The sequence below is a fragment of the Rhinopithecus roxellana genome, chromosome 18 (assembly GCF_007565055.1).
Source record: "Rhinopithecus roxellana isolate Shanxi Qingling chromosome 18, ASM756505v1, whole genome shotgun sequence".
NCBI lineage: Eukaryota > Metazoa > Chordata > Mammalia > Primates > Cercopithecidae > Rhinopithecus > Rhinopithecus roxellana.
The window spans coordinates 55487364-55501475 of NC_044566.1; the positions used below are offsets into that span (position 1 = coordinate 55487364).

The window sequence follows — 14112 nt, forward strand, 5'->3', positions numbered from 1 at the left end:
AAGTTGCTGAGTTACTACAATATAGACTGGCAGGGCAAAGTAACAAATAATTTTGAAGTTTGCCAAGAATCATTTTTAAAGCCCTCAGCAGGCTTCTGTGCCACTGGTGCTGTTTGACTGTGCATTGTCTCAATGTGGTATAGTCCCTTTTTGTTATCTTGGTGCTTTCTCCCTTTTTCAGTTGTGTTGTTTCGTCACTCTCAGGAAAAGCACCTTTCCACACCTGCCTGCATTTAACATAACTCGATTTTTTTCCTCCTTTTTGCAGCAGTTGCGATTCTTGCAGCATCAAATGGCTATGGCAGCAGCAGCAGCACAAACAGCTCAGCTACACCGTCATCGGCATACAGGCAGCCAGTCAAAAAGTAAAATGAAGAGAGGCACGCCAACCACTCCAAAATTCTGAGTCTTGCATTATTTTTTGTTCCTTTTTTAAAAACACAAGAGCAATGAATCAAAAGGATTGAGTTTCTACTTTTTGTTTTTTTTTAATGTGTCAGTATTTTACATTGCTAGATGTACAAACTTTATACAGAAGCACAACCTTATCATTTTTAAATAAAAACAGGGAAATGGTTTAACAAACTAGGGTTGGTTTGCCTAAGTCATTGCTTTTTAAAAATGGTTTCACTATACATTATATGGAAGTGACCTAAGAAATAATAGAAACATCTTTCAGAAGAATGTAGTTTGATATTTATTTAGTATAAAATGTTTGTGCACAGTGTTAACAAATACAATTTTTACAAATCTGTTTTGAAAAGTGGCTATTTATTTGGGTTTCATACTCTTAATTACTTCATCCATCAATTTTTTAACTTCTTTGTGTCTTGTAACTGCTCGGCTCATGCAGTCCTGAAGTTTAGCTCCAGTTAGCCCACTTCCACCTGAAAAATTATTTTGCCAATACTTTTAATCTATCACTGCTTTTCAAAAAACATTAATGTCATATCAAATTATGAAACAAAAAAATTGGATAACATAAATCAGGGTACAGTCTCAAGATCTGCAAGTTAGTTTCACAAGACCTCCAAGTGATTCTAATGTATGTCTTAAGTTTAAGAATCACTGACATATACCATTAAGATGGAAGAAAATTTGAGGTAGCTAAGAAACTACAGTAAACATAAATTAGGTAAATAAAATATCTCATATTCCATTTGGCCCTCCCTAATTTAAGGCTCACACTGAGTTTTCATCTACATATGTTTAGGACTGAAGTGGCAGGAACATGCCTGGTTTGTGAAGACAACAGAGCTTGCCTTCCTCATCCATTACTATTGTTAAGGTTCCTGTTGCCAGATGTTCCTCCTCTCCAGTAGGGTCAACTATAAGCAAAGTGCTATAAAAAGAAAAAAGTATACGTTATCAATCCATGGAACAAATTTTACTTTAAAAATACTAAACATACTGTCAGCCTCCCAAGTAGCTGGAATTACAGGCACACGCCATCACACCCAGCTAATTTTTGTATTTTTAGTAGAAACAGGGTTTCACCATCTTGGCCAGGCTGGTCTCAAACTCCTGACCTCAGGTGATACCCTGCCTTAGCCTCCCAAAGTGCTGGCATTACAGGCATGACTCACCATGCCTTGCCCTGCTCTTCTATTTCTGAATGTGCTAAAATCCTTGGAAAATACTGAAGATAGCTTCAGGTAAATCTTTAGTGAAAGAATTAGAAATTAACATTACACAGGTATAAGTAAACCAAGGAACAGGTAAAGTGAACACAATTATCATCCAAATCAGGATGCTTATGAAAGCAGACAGGTTGACTAGAAATAATTGTGCAGGGACAAGTATAAACTCAAGTGTCCAGGGAAAACTAGGATGTAGAGTCACCATAGCACTTCCTGAAGAGTTAGAATGCTGAACATCAATTACCCAAATCTTAAATATAGAAAATTTTAAAGTAAGTTTGATTAACTTACTCATCAAACACAGCAAAGGAAGTTGCAACTGGATGAGTTCTAATATTCAAATAACTTTTCTTCTTTAAATTAACTTCTGCTAAAGCAGTTTCTTCATTTATAGTAACTTCAGGCAACTGTACTAAGAAAAGGCAAATTTGTAAAGTAAGTCTCTAAGAAACAAATGGTTTCTAAGCTTTTTTTTTTAATTCACCTTTCCCTCGATTTAACTTGCCCAGAACATTTCTTTTTATTTTATTTTTTATTTATTTATTTTTTTGAGACAGAGTCTCGCTCTGTCGCCCAGGCTGGAGTGCAGTGGCTGGATCTCAGCTCACTGCAAGCTCTGCCTCCCGGGTTTATGCCATTCTCCTGCCTCAGCCTCCCAAGTAGCTGGGACTACAGGCGCCCGCCACCCCGCCCGGCTAGTTTTTTGTATTTTTTAGTAGAGACGGGGTTTCACCGTGTTAGCCAGGATGGTCTCGATCTCCTGACCTCATGATCCGCCCGTCTCGGCCTCCCAAAGTGCTGGGATTACAGGCTTGTGTCACCGCGCCCGGCCACATTTCTTTTTAAAAAGCACACTAAGGTAAATACAGAGGATATACATTGCTCTTCACAACATCTGACATGCCTACCTAGTGCTTATTGCATAATTTTTTTAAGTTTACGAAGTCAAAATGATTTTTAAAAAAAATTTTTAGAGATAGGGTCTTGTTATGTTGCCCACGCTAGAACTGAATTCCTAGCAATCTTCCCACCTCAACCTCCCCAGTAGCTGGGTGGGACTATAGGCATGTGCCACTGTACCCAGTTTTGAAATGAAAATTATTACTAATAGATAACATGTCTAGCTAATTTGTATATGCCAGGTACTGTTTTAAGCATTTTCACATTTTCATTGTATTCACCTAATCAATACTCTTACAAACTAAGTACTATTATCCCTATTTTATTATAGATAAGGAAACTTCAGCACAGAGTGATAGAGCCAGGAATCAAACCTAAGTCTCTGCTTTAACCATTCTGTTATAATATTGTGCTAACTTCATTTTCTACCTCCAATTCACTTAACCACTCTATTGTAATATTGCTGTGCTAACTTTATTTTCCACCTCCAATTATTTGTTCCTACCAATTCATCATTCACCAATGATAGGGAACATGCACAAGTTATTGAAATCTGTAACTAATCAGTCAACCTAGACTCCTTGCTAAGAAACTTCACTATTACTGTGGCCTCACAGTAAAAACAACAGAATCCATTCTAATTCTTTTGGCAATATCACATAAAGAACTATGAGGATACTGGCAGATCTTCACCAATCACCTAGCCAGAAGTTACAAGTCTTGTTTCCCTCTCCCACCATTATTAACACTATTATGGAAAGGACTGAAGTCCTAACCTAAGTACATGGGTACAGTCAAAGCAGCACTCTAAAGAGCATTCAGTTAGAGAATATACTACTATCAACTATATTTGGAAAGTAATGGCAGTATTACATTCATTAATTTGGAAGCATATGAAAGCAAATGTACATTAAAGTTTCACAAAACAGAACATTCTAACCCTTTAGTGGGAATATTGCCTTTTTTGTAAGGCTGCTTACCATTTTTTAAAGCTGCTAACAAAGCAAATGTGCAGGCATCCAAAATGTTTCCATCATAGTCAAGGCAAATGAGATCACAGTACAGAACCCAGGCAAGCTAAAACAGAATTAACACAAAAGGAAATTAAAGCCTTCTAATGGGTAGAACATGCTATTCGCTTAGACTTAAGAACCACAGAACCCTTGGTTAAACAAGCAAGATAACCTTCAAGGCTCAAAAACCTTAAGAAAATGCTTTACCTTTTTCAAGTAGAAAACCAGAAGAAAGTGGACAGGTTTGGTGAAAGCTGGCTTTTGATTGCCAAGCTGACAAATGACAAACATGTCCATTTCCCTTAATGGAGCTACAGATGTAGAAGGAATTTCCATTCTTATTGGGAGGTTACAGATAAGGAAGATGGTTTTGAAAGCCCTAGCTAAAATTCAAAATGCACTTTCCCATCATACAGGAAATGTTTAGGTTTTACAGTGCTAACGTATCAGTTTATGGAAAGCCTCTCTAGGTTCTAATCAACCTAGTTTTACATTTTCAAATAGACTTTGGAATCTACTGTGGATTCACCAAAAACATACGTTAATATGATTAATGTCATAATCTGCTATAAGGAATAAAAAATGATTGAACTTTTCTCTAAAAGTTAAGGGGGAAAAAAAATTACTTCAGTTTAAAAGGTAGCTCCCAGACAGGCAGTAAGTTAGTCAAACTTGTTTTTTATAAACAATATGGTTCATTTAGAGAATTATAGAGTAAGAAATGACTGAATCTCTAAAATCTGTAAAGCAGCCATATTTAAGGCTACTTTGATTGGTGATTTTAATTTCCTTGTTCACTTTCCCCCACAAAAAAAATCCCTTCAGAATTAATAAGAACTTACAGCTTCTCTATTCCTCTTACCTTCCCTGGAGAAATGCATAAGTCCTCTTTCTGAATTATCTGTGAACTTGATTTAATGACAAAGAGCAAAGTAAATGAAAAGTCAAAAACTATCTGAAAATGAATTACAGTAAAATTGTATCATGGTGCTCTTACTTTTCAATGACATCTGCAATGAATTGGCTAGCCACTTGGGCCTCTTCTCCAGGAGGTCCAGACCGGAATCTCCATGAACACAGGGGTGGTAGATCCACATTAGGAACTGAAAGAAACACTCTGCAGCTATGAACTAAACTTTTTTTTTTTTTTTTTTTTGAGATGGAGTCTTGCTCTGTCACCAGGCTAGAGTGCAGTGGCGCGATCTCCGCTCACTGCAACCTCTGCCTTCCAGGTTCAAGAGATTTCCCTGCCTCAGCCTCCCAAGTAGCTGGGATCACAGGCATGTGCCACCACGCCCAGCTAATTTTTTTGTATTTTGGTAGATGGGGTTTTACTATATTGGTTAAGATGGTCTCAATCTCCTGACCTCATAATCCACCTGCCTCGGCCTCCCAAAGTGCTGGGATCACAGGCGTGAGCCACCGTGCCCGGCCTAAACTTTTTAATTTATGGATTATTGAAGTGTTAAAGGTATCAATCCACAGTAAAGGCAGCTGTGGCCATGGACAGGCTTTTCTGAATAGAATACATTGTAACATAGTTATATACTGTTTGGTCTCTGTAAGACTCCCAGGCATGAAATTTATATTTTTCTGACTTTTTTCCCCCATATGCATTTTTAAAAAATCTATTTTAGACCTCAATTCTCCTAAATCCTTTACAAGTTTTCCTGGTATCTTCCAAAATACCTCAATCTGTAACTGAAGATAGACCCTCTGGTAACATCCAACTGGTTTTCTCATTTAAGAAAATGTTGGTTCCTACCATAAAGAACAGATGGTTCCAAGACAAGAAAAAAAATAGCAGTTGTATAAAGCAAAGAATCTTTATGGAAACAAAAAATGTGCAATGACAGTTCTTTAACTAAAAAAAATTCCATTCTATTTTATTCTTTTGAAACAGGATTTCACTCTATCACTCAGGCTTGAATGCAGTGACACAATCATATTTCATTGTAGCCTTGACCTCCCAGGCTCAAGCAATCCTCCTGCTTCAGCCTCCCAAGTAGTTGGGACACAGGTGTGCACCAGCACACCCAGCTAACTTGATTTTTTTGTAGAGACGGGGTCTCCTTTGTTCCCCAGGCTGGTCTCGAACTCCTGGGCTAAAGCAATCCTGCAGTCTTGGCCTCCTAAAATCCTGGTATTACAGGTGTGAGTCACCACACCCAGCCAAAGTTCTATTTTCTTGGTTAGTAACATATGAATGTATAAACAAAAATTGAGCAAGCAAGTTTGATAAAGGTTAAATTTATGAAATTCTATATCCTGCTATTATGCTATCTTTTACTAACATGGAAAACTTCTGAGGAATTTGTTTTATTCTTAAATATTTCTGAATATTAGGAATAATTTTCTTTACATCAACTCAACTAGGACTTAACTAAAATTATTAAATGTGTTAGAAGTATTAGTATTAAAATTACAAAACCATTTAACTTACCAACATATCCTTTATCAGGGGCATCTGTTGGTGGTGCTGCAAATTCCTATAGTAGCAAAGAAATGTTTCCTATTGAAAGAAGCTACTGAAAAATTATGAAGACAACTTAGCAATCAGTTATGGAAGGCGCTATCAAATATCAGCTTTGGGAATTGTATCAGGGCCTCTAAGGACATTGGTGCTGATCCTCACAGTAGCTCTACAAGACAAGAAGGCACTATAGTACAGTGGACTACACTACAGTGCTGCTCATCAAGATTACCTGGAGATCTTTTGAAAAACAGTAATTGAGTTTGTGCCCGCACCTAGTAGCCAAGAATCTTAATTTATTCCCCACATGGTAGAGCTAGATTTAGGAATTGCTGCTTTAGTGGTAAAGAGCAAAAGCTCAGCTGGGCACGGTGGCTCACACCTGCAATCCCAGCACTTTGGGAGGCAGAGGCGGGCAGATCACCTGAGGTCAGGAGTTTGAGACAAGCCTGGCCAAGATGGCAAAACCCCGTCTCTACTAAAAACACAAAAATTAGCCAGGGCATGGTGGCAGGTGCCTATAATCCCAGCTACTTGGGAGGCTGAGGCAGGAGAATCACTTGAACCCGGGAGGCAGAAGTTGCAGTGAGCCGAGAGCCTGCCACTGCACTCCAACCTGAGCGACAGAGCCAGACTCCATCTCAAAAAAAAAAAAAAGAGCAAACGCTCTGCAATTAGTAAGCTGGTTCAAATGTCAGAGCCACATTTACTGGCTGACTTTAGGCAAGTTATTTAACCTCTAACCTTAAACTCCTCATCTGTCAAATGAGAAGAAAATAGTGTCTACTCCTAGGGTCTGTTAATAAGGGCCAAATGAGATAAACCTGTTAAATCCCAGGCATAAAACCTGACAAGGAGCAAGTTCTCAAATCGTATTGTTATATATCACTCCAGGTTTACCAAAGAAGAATCTCAACTAAGTGTTAAATAACACAGGGTGTATTGTAGTTAAAGAAGCACAGGCTTTGGAGTCAGATTTATGTCTCAAGTTTTACTTGTGAGTCTTATGTACCTGGAGAGGTTACTGAACCTCATCTGTAAAACAGGAGGTGGGGAGAAATAATAAATGACTGTTGTAGGGATTAAAGTGGATAATTCTGTAAAGTGCCTAAAAAGGTGTCTGAAACATAGCAGGTACTCAGTAAATGGTAGCCATTATTCCCTCAAATTTTTCTTTTCAACAATTTCAATTTTCCACACATTTACACAGATTACATGTCATCACTGGCTAAAAGGATGTCACCAAAAATCTGTTAATTTCTCAAATGATATAACCAGATGTTTTAAAAATTAAGGGTGGCTAAGATTTTTAAAGTTGTTTCATTTTGGTACATTTGACAAATGTTCAGTCATTAAACTTGGGTCATATTATTTAACACTCATAGTGAAAGCTCTTGGGAAATTAAATATTAACTGACACCCAACTGCCAAATCAAGAGTGGAATTATAGGTGTATATTACAATCTAATAAATAAAGCTAACTTTGTAACTCAAATCTCAATAGGACATATTTAGACTTACCGCTTTAACTCCACAGATTACTGTAGTATTTCCCAACTTCACTAAAGCAGAACCATCTGCGGTACTAATTGAACCTGAAAAGATAAGCAAAATGAAAAGTCCATGAAAGGAAAACAGCTACAAAATTATCTATATAATCATTAAAATTAAGTGTTTTAGCTTGCTGTGTATGATTATCTTGCTACCCCCTCAGTTGCTTATGAATATTTCGTAAGAATAATTGATTTTTACATAACTATTTTAAATTAGTGTTTAAATAATTATTCACCTGTCCTTGAATTTGTGTTAATCATTTTTCATTCAGTTACAGGGCTTTTGTACAGATAAAAATCTCTTCACACAAAAAATTATCAAATTCTTTAGACAAAGAGAATTTGGCTGAAAAACTGTTTAGGTGGTTCAGAGACTAAAACTTGGGAATATCATACAGTTGAAAATGGAAAATACATCCTTACCTATGTTGACAGTTGTGGTTCTGAATTCACCAAGTTCTCTTCCATCAGGACGGCAGTTCTCTTTCTAAATAAATGTTTATACAAAAACAGATTATACCTATTACATATTTTACACATCTATCACAAGTTTTATACACACTAGGGGAAACACATTAAATGTTACTTCAAATGGATTAAATTACTTGAAATGTATCTTTAAAAGCAGTCCATTGTTATCAAAAGGCAAAACATGTACATAACTTTTACTCACCAGAAATCTCCTGTAATACTCCAGAGGTTCCACAGTTCTGAAACACGTGTTAAAAATATATCTGAGATAAACTGATCTTAACATAAATCCAGAAATTGGCAAAGATCTTGAGTGTTGTGATGCAGCATACATCTCCACAACTGTTAACTAAACGTAATTCTAGAAAGTAAAAATCCTTGCAGCAGCAATCACATTCAATTGCTGTCCTTAACTCGACCATAAACGATTAGAAGATTGGCGTCTAAAAGCCATTTGTGTGAGCTCTTAAATTAAAAGCGGATTAATCTAGATGTCAAAAGAATCATGTCATTCTTGCTCTGAAAGAAGGATTCACTCATCATCACTCGCCATCAGAGAAATGCAAATCAAAACCACAATGAGATACCATCTCACACCAGTTAGAACAGCAATCATTAAAAAGTCAGGAAACAACAGGTGTTGGAGAGGATGTGGAGAAATAGGAACACTTTTACACTGTTGGTGGGATTGTAAACTAGTTCAACCCTTATGGAAAACAGTATGGCAATTCCTCAAGGATCTAGAACTAGATGTACCATATGACCCAGCCATCCCACTACTGGGTATATACCCAAAGGATTATAAATTATTCTACTACAAAGACACATGCACACGTATGTTTATTGCGGCACTATTCACAATAGCAAAGACTTGGAATCAACCCAAATGTCCATCTGTGACAGACTGGATTAAGAAAATGTGGCACATATACACCATGGAATAATATGCAGCCATAAAAAAAAGGATGAGTTTGTGTCCTTTGTAGGGACATGGATGCAGCTGGAAACCATCATTCTTAGCAAACTGTCACAAGAACTGAAAACCAAACACGGCATGTTCTCATAGGTGGGAATTGAACAATGAGATCACTTGGACTCGGGAAGGGGAACATCACACACCGGGGCCTATCATGGGGAGGGGGGAGGGGGGAGGGATTGCATTGGGAGTTATACATGATATAAATAATGAATTGATGGGTGCTGACGAGTTGATGGGTGCAGCACACCAACATGGCACAAGTATACATATGTAACAAACCTGCATGTTATGCACATGTACCCTAGAACTTAAAGTATAATAAAAAAAAAAAAGGATTCAGAGTGATCTAGTAATCATGAAAAAATTATTTTCATAATCTAGTGATCATGAATAGTTATATCTTACTAGATAACTCAGGAAACTAAAAAGGTACATCTTTATTTTCACTGTAACTGAAATTTAGCATATTCTTCAATTATGACTGTAGGCAATAAACCATAGTAACATTAGCAGTACCTGCAACTTTAACAACCACAGAGACCACAGATGTTTTCATATGTACCCTATAGCTATGTAAGGTATGTTCAGGCTCACTGTTACTTTGAAATCCCAGGCGTTACTACTAGTCTCGCCACTAGATCTTGTTTAAGAAGGTTAATTTTAAAGCAAGTATATATACTACTATATAATGACTTCGGAGTTTATACTTATAGATAACCATTTCAACATAATGGATTTCCTTTGGAATCCTATTTATCCATTTTTTAGAAACTTCAAGAAAGTCCATTGGCTTCACACACACAAAAACCTTCCAAATGAAGCATGATCCTTTTAGAAATAAATGACGGGAGAGGGAGAAGCAGGCCGTATGTGGCTCTGATGCAACAATCTTGATTGACTGACTGACTGAGACAGAGTCTCACTCTGTCGCCCAGGATGGAGTGCAGTGGCGCGATCTCGGCTCACTACAACCCCTACCTCCCGAGTTCAAGCGATTCTCCTGACTCAGCCTCCTGAGTAGCTGGGATTGCAAGCGCCCACCACCATGCCCGGCTAATTTTTATATTTTTATTAGGGACTGGGTTTCACCATGTAGATCAGGCTGGTCTCTACCTCCTGACCTCAGGTGATTCGCCCGCCTCGGCCTCCCAAAGTGCTGGGATTACAGGCGTGAACCACCGCGCCCGGCCACAATCTTTAAAAGAGTACAACTATGTCTCCTGGGACTGCACGTTCACTACACACCACGCTCACGAGCGCTCGCAGCGGGCATGGAACTCTACAGAGTCCTTTCATCACTCGTTTCACCGGGGGGAAGAAGCCCTTTCTTTTCACTATAACCACCTCCAGGTCCTCCCACCCGTCGCCTGCTTCGACGAGGAAGGAAATGGCACCCCAACGGGGTCGGCCTCCGGGTGAGAGAATCCCAGCTAAGAGTTAAAGGAAGCTGCCGTCCATCAGGGTACAGAACTCGACCCGCCACCCGCCAACACTCACTTGAACCCAGCCGCCATCTTCCCGCCCGCGCGTCTGCGCCTGCGCCGCTCCTGGCCTGCGCGTCCGTTCCGCCGCCGCACTTTCGACACGATTGCCTGGGCCGCTCACGCCACAGGAAAAGCCAAGGTGGGGACGCAACGAAAGGTCCCTGGCCCGCCTTCGCATCGACTTTCCCTTGCCCAGACGCCCTTCTACGTTTCCTTGCCTTGGACGTATTTTGACGAATCTGCTGTTGGAGAAGGTCTCCCTCTTTATAAAAAAAGCTGGTGCTGTAACTCAGAATAACGCCAACAGTTCGGAGATAACAGGGTTTCCAGCGAAGAATCAAGCAGTGTGTGTGGAGCGTTATTCCAATGTTTCTGCGTATTTTTTTTTCCGCCTGTGACTTAGGCTGAGCCCTGGCCTTGCTTCTTCACTGGTCAAGGGCTCCTTGCTCCAGCACATGAGAAACCTGAACTTTTTTTCTTTCTTTTTTTTTTTTTGAGATGGAGTCTCGCTCTGTCGCCCAGGCTGGAGTGCAGTGGCTTGATCTCGGCTCACTGCAAGCTCCGCCTCCCGGGTTCACGCCATTCTCCTGCCTCAGCCTCCCGAGTAGCTGGGACTACAGGCGCCCGCCACCACGCCAGGCTAATTTTTTGTATTTGTAGTAGAGACGGGGTTTCACCATGTCAGCCAGGATGATCTCAATCTCCTGACCTCGTGATCCGCCCGTCTTGGCCTCCCAAAGTGCAGGAATTACAGGCGTGAGCCGGCGCGCCCGGCCGAGAAACCCGAACTTTATTTGCGCTCCTTGTCCCACCACGTTATGCTCTGCATCAGCTTGTGTTGTAGACTGTGTGGTGCTCAAGGCTACCATCTCCCTCCTAGGCGGGGTTCCCAGATAAAATACAGGATACCAAGTTAAATTCGAATGTCTGATAAACACAGCATTTTTTTTTTTAAGCATGAGTATGCCCCAAATAGAGCATGCAATTAGTTGTTGCCAGAGCCTGGAGGGAGCTGGGAAGACTTTACAGATAGATAGTGGTGATGGTTGCACAGTATTGTGTATGCAATTAATGCCACTCACTATTGTAAAAATGATTAAAATGGCAACTTTTTGTTTATTTTACCACAATTTATAAAAACTAGTGTAACCAGAAACCTTTAACTGGATGAGTTGTATGGTATGTGACTATCTTAATAAGGCTGTTAAAAAAATGATTAGTTTTTTTTGTCTGAAATTCAAATTAAGTAGACGTCTTGCATACTTGCTAAACCTGGCGCCCTGCTACGGAACCTGGCGCGCCTCTCCACCGACTGGGCGCCGAGGGCACGAGAGCGGCGTTTTCTCCGCCTCGCCACGCGGGGGCGCTGCGGCCAGCGGGAGCGACCTCTGGTGACTGGGCCGAATCGCATGGGCGCGCTTCCGCTTGTGTGTAGGTGCGGGATTGGGCGGGCGGCTCCGGCATGGAGGATGGCTCTGCTTCTGCTGCAGCTGGCTGTACTCGGCGCGACGCTGGCGGCCGCAGCCCTCGTGCTGGTGAGAACAGGGATGGGAACCCGCGCAGGCCGGGGCTCACCGCTCTCCCGGAGACTGCAGCTCCTCAGGCGTCCCCTCCTGCGCGCTACCCGTTCTCAGACAAGTCCCATTTCCCCTAGCTTCCCCCAAATACCTGACCTCGGAGTTTCCTTTCCTGGAGTTTCACTCTCCTTTTCTTCCGTTCTTTAATTTTCCTTTGAAATCTTATCTCTTTGTGTGCTCAGAGACTTGTAAGTTTTTTCACACTGGGGCGCACCCACCCAGCCTGGCATCGTCGCCGCTTCCCTCGCCCCTGGCGCCCATGCCCCCTGACCACCCGCTCTTTCAGTCTCGATCTCTCCCAGACTCTCCGGGACCTGCAGCCGCTGCAGTTCTGCTCTACCCAGGGAGGTCTCGAGCCCCAGAAGGGGTGTGCTCCCTAGCATGCCTCCTTTGCTGATGGGGTTAAGCAGATAGAGATGACGGAGCCCAGACTGACCGCAGCTATCTGTTACAAATGGGAATAAATCCGTGGATCGATGAGACCCACTAGGGACGCAGGGTGAGCGAGAGAGACGGGCCTCAGGCCTCTTGTCAGGGGCGCGTGTGGCCCAGAATTAAGCACCCTAAATATAGTGCCCATAAACAGGGCAGGACAGTAAAATCTATGAATTCAAACTCGATTTTCTTTGCCATTGCTCTCGAAACACAAAAACATTGTAAACACTTGCTGATTGTTACGTGGTAGAAAATTGGCCAAATGAACTCTCTCCCACATAACTTGGAATGAGCCTGTCCTCTAGTTAGTAAGTGGAGAGGATTTCGGCTTCCTTCACATTCAGATTAGCCATCTAGACAGCACTGCCAGGAAGGCCACCCTGCCGTCTTTCCAGAGGATCCATAAATTTACAGTTTAGATAAAATGTAACGCATCCTTACTTCTTTGTTAATAGTATCTGGGTAAGAGAGGAGTCCTCTCTTGCCCTAACTAGTGGAGATTTCAGGGTTTAGGGCTTTTTTGTTTTTTCAAGTTTTTGAGCAAACCAGGATTTATTTATTTATTTATTTATTTGGGCGGGGTGCGGGCGGGGAGTGGATTCACACATTCTTAGATTGAAGCTGCCTTACTTTGGGTCTTTTGCACAGATTTTATGAGATTGTACTGACGGTATTTGTTCCCACTAGCTTGAAGTGACAAGAGCTACCATTTATTGAGTGTAGTACTTACTATATGTTCACTGTTGCACTTGGTTTAATAGGAGTTATCTCATTAAATCTTTAACACTGTGACATATATGTTATCATTAGCATTATTTTACTGGTGAGGAAACAGGTTGGAGAAATGAGCTCATGTACTCATATGTTACACAACTAGTGAAACTTAGGTTTTTTAAATGCCAGAGCAAGAAATAATTTAAAAAATAATTTTTCACAACCTCATCTTGTCTTCGTATGTATCCACTCTCCATTCTTATTTTCTCACAGTCTCATCTCCTTTCTGAATTATTTTAAAACAAAATTTGAAGACACTTTATCTTTAAATCCTCAGCATTTATTTCTAACAGATAAGGTCCCGCTTTTTAAAATACCACAATAAAGTGGTCACAGATTTATGTTTATTCTGTGATTTCAAATGCCCCTTCAGTTCACTTGCCCTCACTTGTCTCATGTATGTGTCTGTTTGTTGCAGTCAGGATCCAAACAAGTGTCACACCTTGTACTCCGTTGACATCTTCTTTATGGCTTAAAAGTTTCTCCTCCTCCTTTATTTCTTTTTCTTTTCCTTTTGTTTTTTTTTTGTTTTTGAGACGGAGTCTGGCTCTTGTCGCCCAGGCTGGAGTGCAGTGGCGCGATCTTGGCTCACTGCAACCTCCGCCCACAAGCAATTCTCCTACCTCAGCCTCCTGAGTAGCTGGGATCACAGGCGCCTGCCACACCACTCCCGGCTAATTTTTATACTTTTAGTAGAGACGGGGTTTTGCCATGTTGGCCAGGCTGGTCTCGAACTCCTGACCTCAGGTGATCCGCCCTCCTCGGCCTCCCAAACTTCTGGGATTACAGATGTGAGCCACCATGCCTGGCCTT

General features: G+C 40.9%; 3 protein-coding genes across 32 annotated transcripts in view; 2 read left to right on the forward strand and 1 right to left on the reverse strand.

The window, feature by feature from the left end:
- SUPT20H (SPT20 homolog, SAGA complex component) overlaps positions 1-763 on the forward strand; it is a 50927-nt gene extending 50164 nt beyond the window's left edge. For 23 of the 27 annotated variants that reach the window (XR_004054640.1, XM_030921936.1, XM_010383084.1 and 20 more), the window contains one exon: positions 269-763. Coding sequence is in view for 22 of the 27 variants with exons in the window: in XM_030921936.1 (XP_030777796.1) it covers positions 269-406 (138 nt within the window). In the remaining 5 variants the exon portion in view is untranslated. The remainder of the gene's footprint in view (positions 1-268) is intronic. The other 4 variants (XR_004054643.1, XR_004054642.1, XR_004054641.1 and 1 more) reach the window with 3 other exon arrangements.
- On the reverse strand, positions 464-10969 carry EXOSC8 (exosome component 8). Of its 3 annotated transcripts, XM_010383075.2 has the most exons (11): positions 10527-10803; positions 8253-8289; positions 8003-8066; positions 7548-7621; positions 5997-6042; positions 4551-4656; positions 4416-4461; positions 3521-3617; positions 1932-2052; positions 1236-1342; positions 464-887 (listed from the first exon to the last, which is right to left on the reverse strand). In XM_010383075.2, the coding sequence occupies exons 1-11, from the start codon at positions 10541-10543 to the stop codon at positions 772-774; spliced, it is 831 nt and encodes a 276-aa protein (XP_010381377.1). In that variant the 5' UTR covers positions 10544-10803; the 3' UTR covers positions 464-771. The 3 variants fall into 3 exon arrangements, with proteins under 3 accessions (XP_010381377.1, XP_030777804.1, XP_030777805.1); XM_030921944.1 differs by lacking the exon at positions 8253-8289 and having other exon boundaries at positions 10527-10969; XM_030921945.1 differs by lacking the exon at positions 10527-10803 and having other exon boundaries at positions 8253-8669.
- Positions 10970-11924: 955 nt separating this feature from the next.
- ALG5 (ALG5 dolichyl-phosphate beta-glucosyltransferase) overlaps positions 11925-14112 on the forward strand; it is a 52412-nt gene continuing 50224 nt past the window's right edge. The window contains exon 1 of one of the 2 annotated variants that reach the window (XM_010383090.2): positions 11925-12048. In XM_010383090.2, coding sequence (XP_010381392.1) covers positions 11983-12048 — 66 coding nt within the window. In that variant the 5' untranslated portion in view covers positions 11925-11982. The remainder of the gene's footprint in view (positions 12049-14112) is intronic. The other variant, XM_030921946.1, reaches the window with a different exon arrangement.

Bases quoted from the DNA above. Each gene is read 5' to 3' on its own strand.
- EXOSC8 (XM_030921944.1), bottom strand. From the start codon at position 10,691: ATGCGAAGGCGGGCCAGGGACCTTTCGTTGCGTCCCCACCTTGGCTTT. The intron at 7,622-8,002 runs GTAAGGATGTAT...TTATCTTTTCAG, and splicing joins AACCACAACTGTCAACATAG to GTTCAATTAGTACCGCAGAT. The intron at 4,657-5,996 runs GTAAGTTAAATG...TGTTTCTTTCAG, and splicing joins CCCTGATAAAGGATATGTTG to TTCCTAATGTGGATCTACCA.